Here is a 19,377-nt window from a genome sequence, read left to right as displayed (position 1 = left end):
GAAATTGGAGGCATTCCATAATTTTCATACTATCAGAATTGAAAATCTGATATCTCAAGCAACACATTCTCACATACGACGTCAACGCTAGCATTTCCATAGTCTTTGTCTGCCAACCACTGTCTAAAATATCAGCCTCCAAACTCAATGTCGACTTCACGTTGACTACATCCGCATCTACTCGCAATTGGAAATGATGTTCCTAAGTGGCTACCGGACTGCCTTTCGACAGAGATTCGGAACAAGCCCATGCCACCATGCTTGCATCTTTAACGAGCTTCTGTGAAATGTTTTGACACCAGCATCCCTCTCCTCGCACATGCCCCTGTGTTCGCCCCCCGACTAACGGTCCAGTGCTAGCAGTCCCTGAAGTCCGTGAAATGCAAGGTCTGGCCACATAGGAGGATCAATTCTTCTGTCTGCATAAGAAACTTGCCACTCATCGTGTCAAGCTCATCGATCTACCTTCCCCAACACAACAAAAGTCTCAAAGCTGCATGGTTCCGGCCTCTCGGCATCCACATCGGCATTGCAAGCCACAGAAAAAAAGTGGACACCGGCATCTGAAGGCACAGACGCGGACGCGGACGCGGGCCTCCACCCTCGCCTCTAGTCCTCTCAATCAACTCGCCGAGAACCAAGTGCCACCATTTGATGCACACGAAGTCGTGCCATTGCCGTGGTTCTACAGGGACATAACCCATTAACTCCTACCATACGTCCTAATACCGGGACTAGATCTGTGTCTTCGTTCTTCGGGAGACTGGTTATGGCTCCTTTCCTCCCAATGCTGAGGTAGGAGCAGTAGTATAAGTAAGATGGGAGGATTCGATCGTCTTTACTTGTAGTAGAACAAAACTTTCCTCTCAAAATCCTCCAATTTCAATCAAGATGGTCAAGACCCTCCCCTTCGCAGACATCGAGGTCCCAACGCCCGGCTTCGGTGCCATGGGCATCAGCTTCGGGCTTGGGAACAACCTCACGCTTGAGCAGGCTGAACCGGTGCTTTTGAAGGCTATTGAGCTGGGGTGTACGTTTTGGGATACGGCGGTACGATATACAGACATGGAGATATGAGTGTCGGTTCCATCTGATGGTTTGAATAGGTCGTCTACCAAGCAGGTGTCAACGAGAAGCTGTTGGGAGATTTCATCCGCAAGCATAATGTCCGGGATAAGCTGTTCAGTGGGTCTTCAAGTAACACGGGACGTACTCGCGCGTGGCTGACAATGTGCCTTCAGTTGCATCAAAGTGCGGATTCAATTGCCTGAACGGTGGCGACGGAAGCGTGACCAATTCGGCTTCCCACATCAAGACGTACATCGAGGGTACGATCGAAAGGCTGGGGTTCACGCCAGATCTCTATTACCTGCATCGAATTGATCCCAGTAAGACCATGAGCCCTTCGATTCATTCGGAATGGCACTGATGCCGTGACAGACACGCCCCTCGAGGAATCGATCCCAGCTCTCGATGAGATCCGCAAAGCCGGGAAGACGAAGTACATTGGCCTGTCTGAGTGCTCTGCAAAGACGCTGCGCAAAGCGAACTCCAGTAAGCTTCCCGTAACCCCCACTCCCATTAGCTCTCCGCTGACAATGACCAGTCGCCAAAATCGACGCCCTCCAAGCAGAATACTCCGCCTTCGAAACCCTGCACGAAACCGACGGCCTCATCGACGCCGCAAAGGAGTTGGGCGTGGCCTACGTCGCCTACAGTCCTCTTGGCCACAGCTGGCTGGTCGACGACTTTCCCTACCAAAGCCCAGACGACTTCGCCCCCGATGACTTCCGCCGAACTGGTAAGCTTGTCAACGATCAGCCATGCAAACAAATACTGACCTTCCCCTCCCAGTCCCCAAGTTCCAGGGTGAGAACTTCTACAAGAACAAGCGCATCGTGGAGGAGATTAAGAAACTTGCTACCGCCAAGGGCTGTACGTTGACGCAGATTGCGCTTGCTTGGGTTGCTGCTCAGGGCATGATCGCCATCCCGGGGACCACGAAGCCGCACCGGTTGGAGGAGAACTGGAGGTCGAGGGAGGTGGAACTGAGTGAGAGTGAGAAGGCCGAGTTGCGGAAGATTGTCGATGCGGCGAAACCGGTTGGGAACAGGTATTCGGAGCGGGCGCAGGCGATGGTTGGGCACTGAGGCACTGAGAAATGATATCGCCGGCCTACAGACACCTCTTGCGAGATGAAGTAGCTCGAATGACCCGTTTTCGAAATCATTGCTTTCCATTTCAGGGGGTCAGACCTCGCTTTCTCGAAGAACGAACTATCCCCACCAAGCTATCGGCGAGCTTCCCCGACGGCTTATTTTCCTGCGAAGCCGTTGTGATACCTCAACAGACTCATTGCACACCGTTCGCCTTTTCCCTTCCATGCCCATTGATATCCGGAGCCAGCCGTTTACATCATACATCGCTTCATGCCAAGTCTCTCATATCTCGCCTCGTTCGCCAAACTCCATGCTCCCGTAACCCGTCGTATGCCTGTGCCAACCCTTATTGCCGTATCGGCATGCCCTTCTCCTCGGCCTCGGCGGTCACTTTGTCAATTCCCTGTAGCTCTTCGTTGTCCTGCTCGTCCACGCTCATGCCTCTCTGCAGGGTACTCTCCTTGACTGGGGAGCCGGATGTAGGTCCAGCGCCTGGCATGCCGGGTGCGTGAAGTGGTGGGGCGCCGGAGATGGAATTGCGCTGTTCGTTCGGGGAGCCAGTGGCGGGGGTGTTGCTGGCGTTTTGGACTTGTGAAAGGTGAGGGATGTTCTCTGGCCTGTAGAACCATATTGTCAGCATATAGACCGCCATGGGGAGGTAGTTCCTCTCACGTTGGGTGCTCGCGGCCCAAGCCACCACCAAGATCGCCGGCGTCTGATTTGCCGGCCTTTGAGAGTGCGTAGTCGCCTGAGTCGAAGTATTTGCGCTCCTGCAGCTTCTTGGAGAAGAGGTCCTTCTTGTTAGGCAGTTTCCCATACAGACGGAAGAGCTTCTGCTCCTCCTCCGAAAGGGCCTGTGCGACAGTTAGCTGACTGAATGGCGTGGACGGACGCGTTGTTGCGGGGATGCTGTTGTGTTTGGGGGTAGCACCTACATTGATGTCGACCTTATTCTTTTGATGTGGATTCAACGCCATGATGTATGATGGTGGGTTGGAGCAGAGTCAATGGGTCGAGATAGCCAGACTACGGGGGTCGAAGCTCTTTGTGAGCAGTCACGAGGGGAGGGACGTGCTTGCTGTCGTGTTAAGGTTTAGCGTGTCGGCGAGCCGGCCTGCCGGTACTCGCCAGCCCATCCCTGTGCGACGCCGAACGACACGTCTCTCGAACACCGCATCCATAGCCTGGACATCGAGAAAGCCACGGGGATGGATGGTATTTCTTGTTGCTGTGGCTATTTCACATACATATCCTCGTCTGGGCTTCTTCAGAGTCGCCGTCTCTACCCATCTCTATCGTGCACATCCCCATCCGTTGCCGGACGACAGGTCTCTCGAACAAGAGGGATGCTCAACTGGACAATTCGAAGAGATTCGATTGCAGGGCCAGAGGGCTTGTAAGTCTGCTTTCAAGACTCTTTGTCTCACTCCTCTGCACATTGACTGGACAGTTAAACGCCACACTTAGATCTTTCACGTACAGGCCATGATGCCTGATCCATCTACGTTATTGATTCTTACGTATCAGATTCTGGTCTTGTTCTGCCGGTTGAATTCCAGGGTCAAACTCATTCATTCACGCTTTGTCACAGTCTGCAAAGCTGGCATCAACGCGTTGAAGCGTGGTCCGCGGCTAGACTGGACAGACTATGCGAGCCTAGATACAAAGGACTTCCACACGCCTCAGCAATCCAACAATACACCGAGACACATCTCGACCACATCGCATCCCATCAACACGACAAAATCTAAGTCATGCGAACCGACCGAATAATCTTGCCCGAATTGTTGGTATCGACACAAGCACCCCCGGACCACTTCACAACCGGCGAAGCATCCTGCGAACACGCCTCGTCGGAGAAGACTTGTATATTCCCGTGATCGCCGGTCGTCAAGAGTGCCCACCAGGAGTAAGCGTGCTTTTCGTCCACTATCTTCACCTTGCAGCAGCCGTCAATGATGCCGTCACAACCGCCGCCTTCGATTGGTCCGCGGATTTAGTTGGGAGCGGCGCAGGTGCCGCTGCCGGCGTTGATGGCGGTGGTGGAGTCACGGGTTTGGAGCGGGTTGGCTTGCTGGTGGGGTTCAGTTTTGGGGTTATGGGAAGGGTAGCTGGACGTGACTCACTGCGCCAATGGCCGAGAGGGCGGCGATGAGGACGAAAGAGAGCATTCTGGTAGCAAGTAAGTTGTTTTTGTTCTGGTTTGTTGAAAGTTGTTAGAGATCTTTTGTTTTAAAGAGCAACATGTTACCCATCTCTCGCCGTATTTATATGCGCTTGAGGTCGATTGCTTCTTCGTCTTCTGACGTTGAGGTGCACGTACGAGCAAGCTCCATTTTTTGTGCTGAAGCATAGCAAGCTCAGCAAGTACATATCCCGACACTGTTGTCAAAGAGCGCTGGTCTGGCGCTCGTTTACCACCCACTCAAAATCATCTCCTCTAAAAGTGACGGACATGTGTCACGTCTCCTTCCCTTCATCCATCTAGCAAAGATTGTTCGAGAAATACGTAAAATCCGTGTGCCACACATGATTCTTCACGTCACCCATAACATCCGCAACAAGATAATCACTACTCGTGATATACGCTCGTGCAAACTGCTCCTTGTCATCGTGCGCATTCTTATCAAAAATCCTCGCGGCAACGTTCGTCGAGTCCCAGTTGTAGAGCGTGCACGTATACTGTCTTGCACCTATCATTGTGGCACGTGGACTGCATGTGTCTTCATCGCAACATGCTAAGGCTTCGTCCAAGTAATGTAGTCCATTGTCGTAGTGTGGTCTCGTTGACGTATCCGCAAGTAGCCTTGCTGCTATGCTACGATGTCGTCGGCTAATGTGGCTGCAAGTAGAGGCTCGTCCGTAATGCTCGGCGCACTCAAGGGATTGAACCTATGCATTTGGGATGCATACGGCAATGTGATCCTGTCATTGTACAATGATCAAGCTCCGTTGGCACCGGAAGACTGCAACAGGTTCCTGAAAAAGTCGGAAAGGCTTCGCTGGCTGTCAGAGTATCGTTCGAATGATGTGACGCCGAGGGTGCCGAAGGTTCACTAGGAGGGACAATTCCTGCCACCGCTGCTCCAAAGTGTCGTATACAGGCTGGAGCAAGATCATACTGACCCCTGCTAGTGTAGGGGAGCTGGAAGATGCTTCTAGAGCCAATTACAGCGAGCCCTTGTGATGATTCTCCACCAATTAAGGCTTTGTTGACGGCTCTCCCCATGGCTTGTGGGTTAATGTGATTCTTGCTCCAGCCTGTACATCAGCCTATAAAGCAACATGTTACTTCGGGTTTTTGTATATTGATAGATAGAGGCTTCGGCTCGACCAAAGGAAAAGTCGGCAATAGGGGACCTCCCCAGCCCTGATATCCGTGCGTTTCTAACTTCATCTCGTATTCCGAAGCCTCTTCATCTCTCCTTCCTTTTCCACCATCACTTCCTCATTTGTGCCATCTCGTCCCGCGTGAATTTGCAATAGACGCAGTCCCATCGGAGATCCTGGCCTTTGCCCATGTGCTTAACTTACGCCTTTGTCGGTGTTGCCAGCTCGTCTATCCGGCAGTCTCCTAATCGTGGATGTTTCCAAGTGCGAGCAAAAGTAACCTCTCTCAAGGGTCTTTCGTCAATGACCTTGGTCGCACTGCTCGATCTCTACATGTAGGTCCAACCGCTTGCCTGCTTGTGTAGAGGATGTAGTAGAGAGAATGAAGAATGTGTTTCACACGGTAGGGTACCTGCAACCAGCAGTCGAAATAAGGTTTGAAAACTTGTCGCTTTGACTTTTCTAATCCAGCCAATCAGAAGACAGTCTTTCAACTGCTCTTCTCCTACGGCTCCATCATTCTATTTCACTCTCAACAACCCCAAGCCCAAAATGTCCCCAACCGGCCAAAAGCGAAAACACACCTTCATCGTCGAGCACCTCGACCCAGAGCTAGAAGACTGGCAGGCTCTCGAATACAACTGCATATTCTCCGAAAGCCAAGCCGCAGATTCTTCCTTCCTTCTATCAGGATTGACCTCATCTTTCGACTCGGCGGAGAAATTGCAGGTCCTTCAGTCAAGCAAGACGCAGCAAACTGTGGAGGCGCTGTATCCGACTGCCGAGCAGAGACAGAAAGTCTGCTTGTTGGACCCCAAAGCCGAGAAGGATTTGAGTCCGGAGGATGGCGAGTTGTTTGAGGCGTTTTTGTTTGGTGGAATTTTGGGTACGTTGATCAACCCTCACATTTAGATCAACATCTGACAACATCAGGCGACGACCCCCCAAGAGACCGCACAGGCGACTTGCGCAAGCTGGGCTTTCCGGGCCGGAGACTCGGTCCTGAGCAGATGACGACAGACACCGCGGTACGCACTACCCGAATTGTAGTCCAGGAAGGCCGAAAGCTCGAGGAGATTGAGTATGTCGATCGACCGGACTTCGACGTACCCTCGCAGCCGAACGGTGATGGGAAGGCTGGTCCGGCGGAGACGGTTAGCATGCCTTTCAAGTACGTCAAGGGCGCGGATGGCAAGCCGATTCTTCCGAAGGGCATGTTGGAACTTTTGGTTAGTGATGCCGACAAGGATATTCTGGACTTGCTGTAGGCTCTTGGGATAGGATAGTAATCTGATGGAGCGATGTGCGGGAATGGGGCAGGGATATCACCCGCAGGAAAGGCTCTGCATCGATGCAGGAGGGAAAGAAGGCTGCGAAGGAAGACGGGAAGTACGTAAACGTTGCGATTTGGCAGCCAACTACGCCCATGAGAAATGCTCCATATGCAAGTACAAATCCCTCTTCATATCCCTGATCTGCTCCTTAGCCACCGCATTCGCAACATCATGCTGCATGCTCAGGGGTCCGCAAACAAAGACACCCATAGGCTTGTCCTGATCCGCACATTCCTGCCTGATGACGTCTGGGAGATAAGGCCGGGACGGGAAGTCTCGCAACGACAGCGCAAAGCGACCTCTTTGCTCATCCTTCTCGTCCGTGTCTGAGTCTGACGAGCTTTCTGGCCCGTTGTGGGCGGTGATAGCCACGTCTGCGTCTGGCGCTTTCTCTGGGTCGTCGAGCTTCTGCAGGAACTGGCCCGTGGCTTTGGGGGCGTTTGCGTTGTCCTCGCCTCCGGTATAGTGGACTTCGACGACGAGGCCTGGCGGGCACTTTCCAATCAAGGAGGAAGATACTAGCTCGTTGACCGCTTCTTCGAACCAGTTCCTCGTTGCCAGATCTCTTGTCGCAAGGATCACTCGCATTGATGGTGTGTTGCAGTCCTTCCCAACGTCGCAACATTCGGCACAGTCTTTCCTTCGTAAGAAAGACTCGATCAACGGTAGACACCATCCAGCTCCCGAACCCCCTGCAAGGACGAGCATCTTCTCGGGGGACTCGAGCTTGGGCATGTCAATGCCGCCATATGGTCCGTCGAGCAGGACTCGCATCGTGCATCCAGGGTGTTTCTCTGCATATTTCGCAAGACGAGCAGTGAACCCTCCTTGTGGCCGAATGTAGAAGATCAGCTCAGATTCTTTCGCCTCATAGAAGTGTGCCTTGGTGGGGAGGGAGCACGCCGTGAAAGGGTGAGTTGTCCAGGCGTGGATGCCGAGACCCATGAAGCGGACAAAGAAGTGTTGACCCGCACGCCAAGTCGACTGCGTAGGAACGCTTACTCGAATGAAGCCATTCGACATGAGGTGTATAGTCGCCGCCTTGCCAATGCCATGCTGGAAGAAGACGCGGATGAAAGAGTGCAGCCAAGACAGGGTGTATATGACTCCGGTCGCAATGAAGTAGTCCCAGCTCGAGAGGCGGAAGTCGCAGTGGAGGAAGAAGAACACGACGAATACCAGAGCAGCAACGAAGTGGCTGAACTTGAACCACTCGTAGCACCAGTTCCTCAGGGGAGAGAACGACGCAAAGGTCAACCAGGCTTGTGCGAGGACAGCCACGACGCCAGTCCAGTACACAACGGATGTATTCCACTGGTTCACCATATCACCCTTCCACACGTGGAAGACGATGAAGGGAAAGGTGTGTATGAGTGCGAGGACGAACATGGCGTAGCTGATCCACCGATGAAAGACTTGCAGTCTCTCGTGGCTGATGCCCGTAACGGCCGTGACCATATTCGATTTGGAGGATGTTGCAAAGACGAAAGGAAGACATGCCAGAGACATCCAGCCTGTTCGAGTCGCAATTGGCGGTGAGCTCCCGAAAGACACCGGTGGTGACTTCGTGTTAGGCCAATAATACGGTCGCGGACCAAGCGTCATCGCGAAGAAGAAGATTGTGCCGACTGCGCCTAGGAGAAGGACTCCCAGAGGTGCAGAGTTCCAGTTGAGGATATCGATCCGGAACTGTCGATATGAGAGGTATCGGTTCAGGGTCAGTCCTCTTCGTAGAGGTCTTGCGGATGCTGCCCGGGGCCAGATCGAGGTGAGGATGAAAGGAATGGCGAAGAGGATGATTGCGACCATAAAGAATGCCACGGTCGGAAGAGCGTATCGATGGTCTGCCTCGTACCAGAAGCGCCAGTAGCCTTGCTGCCATTCGCAAAGCGTCTCGCTCTTGAGAGAACACTTGTACTTCCTCGAGGAGTGCAACATCACTGGTTGGTCCAGCCATGGCGTGCCATGGGTCATCTCCATGTCCATCATTTTGACGGCGTCTTGGATGGAGTTGTCGATGCTGTCAACGACTGGGGCTCAATTTCAAGGAACGCTTCTCGAGATGTTCACAGGAACCCAGAGAGCAAAGTAGGATGTCTCGCGGCGACACCTTGATGTCGACAGAAACGGCTCCCACGCGGTAGGATTGCACAAGAAAGGTAAAGACAGTGGTCAGAAACAGTACCTCTTGCACTCTGTCGGCCAAGAACTGCAACCTCGTGGCACGGAAGGGAAACGTTCTCATTCTAGCGCGCTCTCCGAACGTAATACGTCTGCTCCCGGTGGTCGCTCTGTGCGGCGTGGGAGGCACGGCTTCGAAAGACCCATAACAATGCCCATCGGACCACTCACAGCGGTGTAAATGACGTGTGGTTTTCGAAGTTGTGGTCTGGCCTCGTTCTGGTGGTGTGAAGTAACATGTCCGCTCGTAGGAGAAGTCCACAGCAGAGGTCGAAGTCCGCGTTGTCCGAACGAAATACACGAGATGTTATGTGTGATTTCCATAGCTATTAGCGAGAAGGTTGGTGAGATCCGGACCAAATATCCATAATTAGAGTTCCGACAAAGCCAGCAGGGTATATTAAGTGGTGATTGCCGTTAAATCACAGTGGATCTACGTGAGCCCACACCTTTGTGCAGATCTGAGCAAGTTTGCGAGCTTTAATTCTTGACAGTCCCAACGCCGGATCCTGCGCGAGCACGTTACATTCAGAGTGCAGGCCAAGAGAGCCGACCATCCTCGTGCAAAATTCTGTCCTGTCGTATGTGTTGGCCTTGCAGAGCACGTTTGAGCAGCGATTGAGTACGATTCCCTGAGGCAATTTCCGGCATTCATCAAGAACGAGAGGTCGCAGCACTTGTTGGCCCGCAGCGGTCGAGACTTCTTGGGCGTTTTCAACGGTCTTCACGTTGCCCGTCGATCGGATTACGCCTCGCTCAGACCCTTGCTTTCTTCGTTCTTTCGCCAAAGCCATCCCAGTAACAACCTTCTGTTCGACCCCGAATCAACACCTCAGACATTGAAACCGGACGCCTGGACTAAAGCATTGGCATACGACGTCGCATCCAGTCTGACCACATCTCTGGACATTCGTCGAAATGGATATGAGCAGCATGTCAAGCATGAGCATGCCCACGTCAACCGCGATGTCGGGGATGAGCGACATGTCAGGCATGTCCATGACGATGACCTCCGGTAGCATGATGCCCTCTTCGACTAGCGACTCGTCCATGTCAGGCATGGACATGAACTCAATGGGCATGATGTCGATGGGCGACATGATGATGGTGTTCTTCAGCTCCATCAAGACGCCACTGTACTCCGAAGCCTGGTCGCCTGGTACTACCGGTCAATACGCTGGAACCTGCATCTTCTTGATCGTCCTGGCCGCCATCTTTCGCGGCATCATTGCGATACGAGCCAACTTCCCCGCGCTTGCCGTCTGGTGGGCGCACAGAAGAGACACAAGCATTCTGAGGAAAGATATGCAGGAGGAGATGAAGTGGAATCTGCTGCCTGGCGCAAAGAGGCCGTGGAATATCAATGAGGCCTTGGTGAGGGCGGTACTGGACACGATCCTGGCTGGTGTGAGTTACTTGCTGTAAGTCAAACCCTCTTCTGTTTTGATGAAGCATCGACTGACCCGTAATCAAAGTATGTTGGCTGTAATGACGATGAACGTTGGATACTTCTTGTCTATTCTCGGTGGCACGTTTCTTGGGAGTTTCATCATTGGGGACTGGTCACCAACGTCGGCGATGCACTGCGATGCTCATTAGGATGATTTGAATGTCTAACGATGGTTTAAAGATTATGGACTGGACGTTGGGTAGCCTCACACTGTGTGGTAGTTGCTTATATGCAAGAATCAACTGAGATTTAATCTCCTGAGTCCAGAAAATGGTTATTCAACGTCAACGTCAATGGCGTGGTGTTGTTCCCTGCTATTTCCTCCACTTCTGGACTGGCTTGATAGCTTGGTGTCCTGGGCTTGAATCTAGGGAGACATTACGAAGCAGAACAGCCTCCTGGCAAACTGCATGTGGGCGTCTAGAAGCTGTTGTTGTTGGCTGTGTTGGTTGTGCGACGATGTGTGGACTGTTGGATTTGAGCGAAGTGATGGGCAGATTCATCTTGGGTCTTCTCTCTCTCGTCATTAGCCAGTACTTGTAGGACGTGATGTTGAAGTCAGTGAGTGACGGCGAGAAGAAGAGCTATCCAAACAGCGCACAAATGCCTCAACATTGCAAGGGCTGAAAGCAGACTAGCGCAAAGTCAAATTTTGTCTCAGCTTCAACCTCACACGTCTGTCTTGGACATGCCTCCTTTACCGCAACATTAGCATAGACGTAGTGCAATTTGGACTGGCCATCCATCTCTTGCATATTTATGTTATCTTACCTCTCGAATCGATGCAGACCGGGCCCGTACGGACAAAGATCTACTCTCTCAAACCCAAGACCACATAGCCAAAAGACCGTAACACCATTTTCAGACGAGAAAGATTGCTATATGTGTACTCATCAGGATCCATTCGACACTTTCACCTCTCCCTGGAGTCTAGCTCTGTACACCAGTCTCCACTACAATTCTCTGGCCGAAGTCACGAAGGAGGTTTGACGGCAGTTGCTTCCACTGAGGTCAGGAGGCTTTCCAGATACAGCCTAGTGTACACGCTCGTCTCCACGGCGACTTCAGGGACTCTTTGTTACGAGTCCCAGCTCAGTTCAACAACTTCGATCTGATATTGCACAACTCCACCATGGCGAATAGGTCTCTGCACGAGCGATTGCAAGGTACCTGGAAGCTGGAGTCTTATATTGCCCATCCCGCAGCAGACTCAACGGTGCAGCGGCCTACCTATCCTATGACCAAGAACGTGACCGGCCTCATCATGTATACGTGCGATGGCTACATGTCTGCGCAGATGCTCATGCCTGGACAGAAGGGCTTCGATGGTAGTGCAGAGCCTCAATGGGCCGAGGCCGGGAAACGCTCATTCACGTATGCTGGACCCTACTACATCACCAAGGAAGGCCCAGAAGAGCAAGAGGTTCTAAGGCATTCGTTCGAGCTGTGTATTTTGCCAAATCGAGTTGGCGAAATTGAAGTACGATCGCATCGCTTTGAGGAAGACGATCAAGTTCTGGTGCTGGGAGGCGAAGAGACGACTGTCATCAAAGGTGATGTGAGGATCCCTGTGCTGCGTTGGAGGCGGGTTGCGAACAATGCCGGAGCTGGACCACCGCCTGCATTGCCGGAGATCAAGCTGGAGTAGAAACCTGCGTTGGCTCAATCTATATCATTTCTACAGCTGTTTGGCTGCAACAGGCGGGAGGGAAACGCCTATCTCTGCGCTCCTGAGCGACCTCTGTGCGCCTTTCAACGGGGCCCATCCGACACAGAAGATCCTCCTCATATCATGTACCTATATTGTGGCCGTCCAGTCTCCTCTTCGACCTTGGCTGCCTTCTTGTTCTGGAGGTATAGATATGTGCCAAGAACGGCAGAGCAAACAATCCCCCCAGCTGCGAACGAGGACAACGTTACTCCGCCAGACCAATACTGCGGTGCGTCAGAGTCCGGGAAGAAGTACGACCCGTACACATTTGAAAGATTTCCGAACATGTTGACCAGTGCATACGCGATTCCTCGCTTCGTGCGGGTTCGGGGAATGGTGCTTGCAACCCATGCTTGGACGACGTTAAATGCCGAGTACGAGCCAGCGCACATCAGGAACATGCCCGTGTAGCGTACTGCTGTTGAATGGGAGCTTATGACCATGACGTTTCCCGCGATGTCTACGAGCAGAGGCCATACGATCAAAACTGCTCGCCGATCGGTCTTCGCTGCGATCAGCGAATTTCCAAGAGCTGTGAAGAAGCCGAAGAAGTACACCGGTGCTGTGATTAAAAGGGTTACTGTAGTGTCGAAGCCTAGAGTTTTGACGATCGACGGGAAGAAGTACTGCATTGAAGGGTCAGCACTGCCGTGAGCCAAGCCTTCACACGACTCACCGTCCAGGTCTGTGCTGTCAAGTTCATGTTCTGAACGAGCACAAGCATCCAAACTTTGGGGTCTGACAGCGCAGCTTTGAGACTCTCACGCACGCCTCCATTCTCATCGGTCTCGTCATTCGCTGCCAGTGACATTCGCCATTCCGCCAAGCGATGCTCCTGTGGCGTCAGCCAACTCTTTGAGCCACTGCGAGGAAAGTCTGGAAGCAGCCAGAATGCTAGAACTCCAGCGACCATGGTCCCAGCTCCTTCGATAATGTACAGCCAGCGCCAGCCCTCTAGCCCACCGGCCCCGTTCAAGCCATCGAGAACACCAGCAGCAATGAGACCGCCAAATGCGTTGGCAATCGTGTTGCCGCAATACATGAAGGCGACACGAGGAGCAATCTCACTGGGCTTGTACCATGAGCTGATCATCAGTCTGTCGCAGCATTAGCTTGCCGCTGAATAACGTTGAATGCCCTGCACCTACAGTGCTCCAGGAAAGAAAGGACTCTCCGCTATGCCAAGGAAAATGCGTGCTGCCAAGATACCGGAGTAGTTCTTGAGTGCAGCAAAGCACAGGGAAATGCCACCCCAGATGAAGATCACAGCCGGCAGATAGTACGATGGCCTCAGCCGCGTGAGGATGATGTTGGACGGGATCTGGCCCCCAAGATATCCAGCAAACTAGGCATGTCAATCCATGTCCTGTAATCGCCTCCATTGGGATGCTCACCATTACTGCCACGGCCGTTTGGTATTGGGTATCTGTCAGGCCCAGATCTTCTTTCAAGCCTCCAAGCTTAGCATTGGCGATATTGCTCCTGTCCAATATATTGAAGATGAACAGAAAGAAGAGCGGTAAGATGAGATGAAGGTCGATCTTGCGCAGCACTGGATTTTCGTCAACGGTCTCCTTCCGAACGAAAGCTCATGTTGTCAAACATACAGCGCTTCTCGATCTTCCTCGTCTCTTCATACGACAAACCATCGAATCCCAGCTGGCTTCTGGCATCCTCCGCAACTGGCGACTCGTTGAACTCAGTCACCGGCTTGTCGTCCAGGCTGTGCTTGTCTTCGTACTGCGCCATTGTGATTGCACGTGGCAAGAATTGGCATGAAACCAAGCACACTGGCATCCTAGGCGATGCCTTGGCTCTTCAAATACTACATTGTCAATTCCCCCGCTTGATCCTCTCCCACCGGCGCTACTGCTCTGGGGAGCGGAGACGATGATTGTGTGGAGTAGGTGAATGGAAAGACGGGCGGATATGTCTCGCGGATTTGCAAGCGGAAGCTCGGAAAACCAACTCAACACCGTCAATCACGATTTGCCGCCGTTCGCCGACGTGGAGGCCCCACAGAGGGGTCTTTCATTCACTAAACATCCGCCACTCAAAATCTTTTTTGTTGCCATTGAGAAAGAGGTTGATACATTTCCGCTGCATCCTTCCGCAAACCATGCGCCAGACCTCCCCAGAGCTCTCCGCTGGTGGATGCGGTCGCAATTATCCATGGCCCTACTCTGCGGATAAACACATGTCCAGCACGACATCGGCAATGTATCGGCGTCCCAGACGATAGGCCAGCCAGCAAGGTGGAAGCTCCCCAGCATCGGTGTTTGTAGACAAAAGATTCTCTCCACTTCGCTACTACTTTTCTCCTGCTCTCATAACGAACGTTCTCTCACCCAGCAGCACACGACAAGATCGACAAAACCTCGCAATGCCTCTCGCCGACTTCTTCAAGCTGAAGACCGGAGCAAAGATCCCAGCTGTGGGCTTTGGGACATGGCAGGCAGCTCCCCATGAGGTCGAAAAGGCTGTGGAAGAGGCATTAAGACAGGGTTACCGTCACATCGACTGCGCAGCGATCTACCGAAACGAGAATGAAGTCGGCGCCGGCATCAAAAAGTCTGGTGTGAAGAGAGATGAGATCTTCCTGACTGGCAAGCTGTGGAACACCAAGCACCGACCTGAGGATGTTGAGGCAGCGCTGGACAAGTCGTTGAAAGATCTCGGGACGGACTACTTGGATCTGTATCTTATGCATTGGCCAGTGTAAGACTCAGTCAGACCTACAGGCCTTGGATAACCGCTAACGACATGCAGGGTCTTCACCCCAGGCGACAAATGGTTCCCGCTCGACGACGAAGGCGTCTTCAAACTCTCCGACACCCCTATCGAAGAGACCTACAACGCCATGGCAAAGCTCCTCTCCACCGGCAAAGTCAAGGCCATCGGCGTCTCCAACTTCAACATCCGCCGACTCGAAGACCTCCTCAGCAAGACCTCCGTCGTCCCGGCTGTCAACCAGATCGAAGCCCACCCATACCTCCAACAGCCCGAGCTGACGCAGTTCTGCAAAGAAAAGGGCATTCTCGTAGAAGCATACTCGCCCCTTGGAAACAACCAGACCGGCGAGCCACGCACAGTCGATGATGCGAAAGTGCACGAGGTGGCGAAGCAATTAGACATGGACCCAGGCACTGTTCTAGGGAGCTGGGGCGTTCAGCGCGGCACGGTCGTCCTTCCGAAGAGTGTGACTCCCTCGAGAATCGCCACCAACCTCAAGGTCAAGGAGCTTCCGCAATCTGCGTTCGATGAGCTGAATGCTTTGGAGAGGCACAAGCGCTTCAACAACCCCAAGAGGTGGGGAGTGGATATATTCGGTGAGGATGGGGAGGAGACGGTCAAGAAGATTGCGAAGGAGAGTGCGGCGGAGAATAAGGTGAAGTTTACAGTCTAGTTCGAGGCGGGATGCAGCTTTTTGGATCTGTAACGATCTAGGTTGATAGACATGGAGTGAAAAGTAAGAACCATATGCCACACTCTTCCAAAAAGAAATTCCTCAAACGAGAAATACTTCCAAAACAGTAAGAAGTTCAAGGCTTTGGTGATGGTCTCTATGCGAGCTTGAACCTAAAGAAAGGATCTGATTCGCCCTGGAAAGACATCTACAGTGCAAAGACGAGTCACCATCGAATGGCAAAGAGTGAAGTTGGAGTGTTTGCAATCCCCGTGATCGTCTATTCACCATGTATAGCTGCCACATATCCGCAGCCCAACTACCTACCCAATGCTAAGGGCTATTTCCTGCACTCCTTCACAAACTCCCGACCTCTCTCAAGTACCGCACAATCTTGCCAACAAGCTCTGCGTCAATGACACTTACATGCTTCAACGCTTCCGATGCCTTCTTCGCAACCGTAGTCTCGTGATTTAACGAAGGCCGCGCCTCGTCAGTATCGTACTTGCTCGCAAAGAAGTCGACCAGCTTAATGGGAGGATTCGCCATCGGGTCTGGATTGGAAGCCCTCAGCCGCCTGATCCACTCCCTCTGCTCGACTTCTTCGAACTGTACACCAGCTTGCTTGAGCAGGGGCAACAGGTCTTGGGTCCAGTGGAAGGAGTTGTGATTCACGAGGTTGAAGAAGCGCTGCTCTGTGTTCGAACATCCGATGTCGATGAAGGTCTGAGCGACGACATCGACTGGAAGCCACGAAGGCTTTTCGTCGAGTCTGGGTAAAGCGCCAACGGTCTTTGCTGTTTGGAAGATCATAGGGATGGCCTCAGTGGCGTTCCAGACGCCGTTCATAGTATCGCCAATGACTTGACCGACGCGAAGGACACGAGCGTTGATGCCTCGTTTTCGGCAGGCCCGATCGCAGAGGTACTCTGTTACGAGTTTTGATTGAGCATAACCCATGCCTTGTGCATATGCAAAAGACTCGGGCAGTGCTTCTGGAACGATGCCTCCTGGTGTCCGGACAGTAGCACTGACGGATGAGCAGAAGTTGAACGAGGCTGGTTGGGGGCGTTTCGCTTTGAGGCAAAGGTTTATCAGATTCCTGGCTCCTGCAATGCAATCTGTCTCGAAACTTTCGAGATTTTTGTTGAAGTTGACAGACCAGGCGAGGTGAAGCACATGTGTTAAGTTCTGGGCGATCTCATCGTACAATCTCCAGTCAAGTCCAAGCAAACTCTTAGAGAAGTCGGAGGGAATCGCAACAATCTTTTGAAGTGCTTCCAGGCTGAGTTGGTTGTAAACTCGACGAGCTCGCAACGATTCTTCGACTCTGGCAATCGCCGATGAGGCTGACGGAGCGCGGACAAGGCAGTAAATCTTTCGGACGTGCTCTTGTGATACGAGTCGTGCCACAACATGAGCACCAAGAGAACCCGTTGCACCAGTCACCACAACGTAGTCGCCATCGACTTCCCGATCGATGCGCTCATGTCGATCAAAGTCGCTGTACTTCTCGACCAGAGCTGCCATTCGATCTTCCACACTCACTTTCGTCTTCTGAGGCTGGCTGGTCTGACGTCGCAGTATCTCGTTTGCCATAAGGTCGAGAGTCGGGAAGTCGAACACGAAGTTGCGGCCCAGCTCCTTGCCACCAAGATCGATGTTCTTGAGTATCGCGCTTCGAATTTGAATGGCTTGCAAGGAGTCAACGCCCAGGCTGAACAAGTCCGTATTGTCGTCGAAATCTATGTCGCCTTTGGCGGCAAGCCTACTGGCAAATTCGTTGCGCAGGAAAGTGGTCAGTTCGCCTTTCGACAGCCGGAGGGAGCCTCCTTTTTCATCGACATAGCTCGCATCGATCTGTTTGCCGAAGTCTCGGTAGAATGCCGCCCGAATGACAGTACCTTTGTCTGTTCTTCGATAGTCCGTGTCAGGTGGCAAGGTCTTGATCATGTCCCTGGACAGCTGCGAATATGCGGGAATTTCCTTGTTCATTTGCTCAATCGCCGGCATGACTGAATCTATGATGGCTTTGCTGTCCATTTCAGTTTCTGGCTTGGGAATGACAAAAGCTCCAAGACGAGGCTTGCCGGCACCAAAGACGACTGCTTCTGAGACGTTCCGGTTTTGTCGAAGCACGCCTTCAACAAGCAGTGGATTAGCTTTTTCTCCATTTTCCAACACAATCGTGTCATCCACGCGAGCATAGTACCTCCACGTGTTCGGCTTGGTCGGATGCGGCTCGAAAAGGTCTTTTGTAGCGTAAGAGCCATCGTCGCGATTAGTTGCGACCTTCGATCCCCAACCGTCGTTCACACATAATTCAAACAAGTTGGGTCCTCGTGGCTCCATGCTGAGGAAAGGCAAAAGCCTGTCTGGCACTCGCAACCAATCCCACAACTTGTCGCTCTTGAAGTCCCGGAAAGAAGTCATAAGCTGACCAACCTCCGTTGCGCCATAGTGACCGACCAGGTTTACGCCGTTTTCGACCAAGCTGTCTCCGATCGGCTTTGGGCAGGCTGAGCCACCGAACATGACAATGTCGAGCCGGCTCAAAAGGTTTATGCCCTCATCAGTCTCTGCTAGAAGCTTGAGTGCGTATGGAACGCCGTATAAGATTTTGATCTCCGGGTGTTCATTCAGAGTGTTCAACAGATGCTGGGAGGCCAGAGGTAGCTTGGCGTTGTAGAGGTAGATCTTCCTCCGCGAATGAATTGCTCTGAATGTGCAGCAGATGCCATGGTTGTGGTACAGAGGTAGAGTAAGATGACCCACTAGTCCGAAGTGCTGGGAGTATGTGTAAAGAGAGGCTCTGTGGGTTTGATAGATTGGTTTTGGCAAGCCCGTTGAACCGCTGGAGTGGATGATGAATGATCCATTCTTCGTTTCTCGCAGTGGATTTAGTGCTGCAGAAGCAAGTCTTGCTGTTCTTTTGCCCAAGTCCTTGCTGTCGGAAATCTGTGCTGTCCGAAGGCCAGGGATCGTTGCAGCAACTGTTGACGCAGCTGAGGAGAATGATGATTGGTAAAGCAGTGCCGTTGCCTTGGTGCTCGACAAAAGCGACTCGTAAGCCTCGTCGGTGATCCTTGTAGAAAGCAACAGTGCAGTGTGGCCAAGTCGAGATATAGCAAGCAGTGAGATCAGATAGCTCAAGTCAGAGTCTCCAAGCATTCCGACCACTTGAACAGGCTGATCCGAGTGTACTCGCTGCGGAATAACTTCGGCATAGACACAGGCAGCCTGATCGACAAGTCGGTCGAGATCCTTGGGCGTGTATTCGATGTAGTTTGTCCCCTCATCAGGGTAGCAGATAATTGGCTCATCGTGACCAGGTTGCCTTGCTCGCAGTCGTATCAATTCATCGATAGTCCTGGGTTCTTGCTGCTCCAACTCCAGCTCCGGGATGGAATCGACATCCGCAACTTCGACAGTCTCTACTGATATTGACTTGAAGCCATTTGGGTGGCTCGCGGCCGGTTGTGAGAGTACAGTCGCCATGTTGTTAGAAGCGACTGTCGATGCTGACCCAACTCCGATAGAAACGTTTCCTGGGATATAGGACATGACTGCTGCTCAACATGGATGTTGTCGTGGCCAGCATTTCCGCGTCGACTGCCCAAGACGGCATTTGTCGCTTCCGGTAGCGCTGCACCTCCAAATTCCGAGATCGAGAGCTTCGAGGCGAGGTGGCGAAGAGCCACAAATCAAATCCGGCGTCAGGCCAAGCGCTTTTCCGCAAATCCGATCAGCTGCAAATCCACGTCGAGTGGATCCAAAGCGCAAGCACAAGTCCTCAGTCGGAAAGT

The 19,377-nt window shown here is 52.5% G+C and overlaps 10 protein-coding genes across 10 annotated transcripts; 5 read left to right on the top strand and 5 right to left on the bottom strand.

Annotated features, from left to right (window-relative positions):
* Positions 1-891: 891 nt before the first annotated feature.
* M409DRAFT_22969 (uncharacterized protein) lies at positions 892-2,150 on the top strand (the record flags this gene model as incomplete). The annotated part of the gene is made up of 6 exons (XM_033806573.1): positions 892-1,050; positions 1,107-1,185; positions 1,242-1,388; positions 1,441-1,554; positions 1,607-1,801; positions 1,855-2,150. The coding sequence occupies 6 exons, from the start codon at positions 892-894 to the stop codon at positions 2,148-2,150; spliced, it is 990 nt and encodes a 329-aa protein (XP_033667806.1).
* Positions 2,151-2,505: 355 nt separating this feature from the next.
* M409DRAFT_36666 (uncharacterized protein) lies at positions 2,506-3,136 on the bottom strand (the record flags this gene model as incomplete). The annotated part of the gene is made up of 3 exons (XM_033810592.1): positions 2,506-2,776; positions 2,832-3,013; positions 3,095-3,136. 3 exons carry the CDS (start codon positions 3,134-3,136, stop codon positions 2,506-2,508), a joined length of 495 nt encoding a protein of 164 aa, XP_033667805.1.
* A 1,019-nt stretch (positions 3,137-4,155) lies between these two features.
* Positions 4,156-4,859, bottom strand: M409DRAFT_22967 (uncharacterized protein; the record flags this gene model as incomplete). Its single annotated transcript, XM_033806572.1, has 3 exons — positions 4,156-4,233; positions 4,286-4,331; positions 4,669-4,859. 3 exons carry the CDS (start codon positions 4,857-4,859, stop codon positions 4,156-4,158), a joined length of 315 nt encoding a protein of 104 aa, XP_033667804.1.
* A 1,182-nt stretch (positions 4,860-6,041) lies between these two features.
* On the top strand, positions 6,042-6,757 carry M409DRAFT_66442 (uncharacterized protein; the record flags this gene model as incomplete). The annotated part of the gene is made up of 2 exons (XM_033816944.1): positions 6,042-6,375; positions 6,423-6,757. 2 exons carry the CDS (start codon positions 6,042-6,044, stop codon positions 6,755-6,757), a joined length of 669 nt encoding a protein of 222 aa, XP_033667803.1.
* Positions 6,758-6,907: 150 nt separating this feature from the next.
* On the bottom strand, positions 6,908-8,812 carry M409DRAFT_54681 (uncharacterized protein; the record flags this gene model as incomplete). The annotated part of the gene is made up of 1 exon (XM_033812784.1): positions 6,908-8,812. The coding sequence occupies one exon, from the start codon at positions 8,810-8,812 to the stop codon at positions 6,908-6,910; it is 1,905 nt and encodes a 634-aa protein (XP_033667802.1).
* Positions 8,813-9,997: 1,185 nt separating this feature from the next.
* Positions 9,998-10,603, top strand: M409DRAFT_66440 (uncharacterized protein; the record flags this gene model as incomplete). The annotated part of the gene is made up of 2 exons (XM_033816943.1): positions 9,998-10,425; positions 10,480-10,603. 2 exons carry the CDS (start codon positions 9,998-10,000, stop codon positions 10,601-10,603), a joined length of 552 nt encoding a protein of 183 aa, XP_033667801.1.
* A 983-nt stretch (positions 10,604-11,586) lies between these two features.
* On the top strand, positions 11,587-12,102 carry M409DRAFT_22963 (uncharacterized protein; the record flags this gene model as incomplete). The annotated part of the gene is made up of 1 exon (XM_033806571.1): positions 11,587-12,102. The coding sequence occupies one exon, from the start codon at positions 11,587-11,589 to the stop codon at positions 12,100-12,102; it is 516 nt and encodes a 171-aa protein (XP_033667800.1).
* Positions 12,103-12,239: 137 nt separating this feature from the next.
* Positions 12,240-13,914, bottom strand: M409DRAFT_36646 (uncharacterized protein; the record flags this gene model as incomplete). Its single annotated transcript, XM_033810587.1, has 5 exons — positions 12,240-12,791; positions 12,842-13,262; positions 13,314-13,510; positions 13,560-13,717; positions 13,773-13,914. 5 exons carry the CDS (start codon positions 13,912-13,914, stop codon positions 12,240-12,242), a joined length of 1,470 nt encoding a protein of 489 aa, XP_033667799.1.
* Positions 13,915-14,548: 634 nt separating this feature from the next.
* M409DRAFT_66438 (uncharacterized protein) lies at positions 14,549-15,571 on the top strand (the record flags this gene model as incomplete). Its single annotated transcript, XM_033816942.1, has 2 exons — positions 14,549-14,883; positions 14,935-15,571. The coding sequence occupies 2 exons, from the start codon at positions 14,549-14,551 to the stop codon at positions 15,569-15,571; spliced, it is 972 nt and encodes a 323-aa protein (XP_033667798.1).
* A 357-nt stretch (positions 15,572-15,928) lies between these two features.
* Positions 15,929-19,069, bottom strand: M409DRAFT_22960 (uncharacterized protein; the record flags this gene model as incomplete). The annotated part of the gene is made up of 1 exon (XM_033806570.1): positions 15,929-19,069. One exon carries the CDS (start codon positions 19,067-19,069, stop codon positions 15,929-15,931), a length of 3,141 nt encoding a protein of 1,046 aa, XP_033667797.1.
* Positions 19,070-19,377: the final 308 nt, after the last annotated feature.

This window comes from Zasmidium cellare (assembly GCF_010093935.1).
Source record: "Zasmidium cellare ATCC 36951 unplaced genomic scaffold M409scaffold_17, whole genome shotgun sequence".
Lineage (NCBI taxonomy): Eukaryota > Fungi > Ascomycota > Dothideomycetes > Mycosphaerellales > Mycosphaerellaceae > Zasmidium > Zasmidium cellare.
Note: the sequence above shows the minus strand (reverse complement) of the source record. Positions and strands in the feature narration are given on the sequence as shown.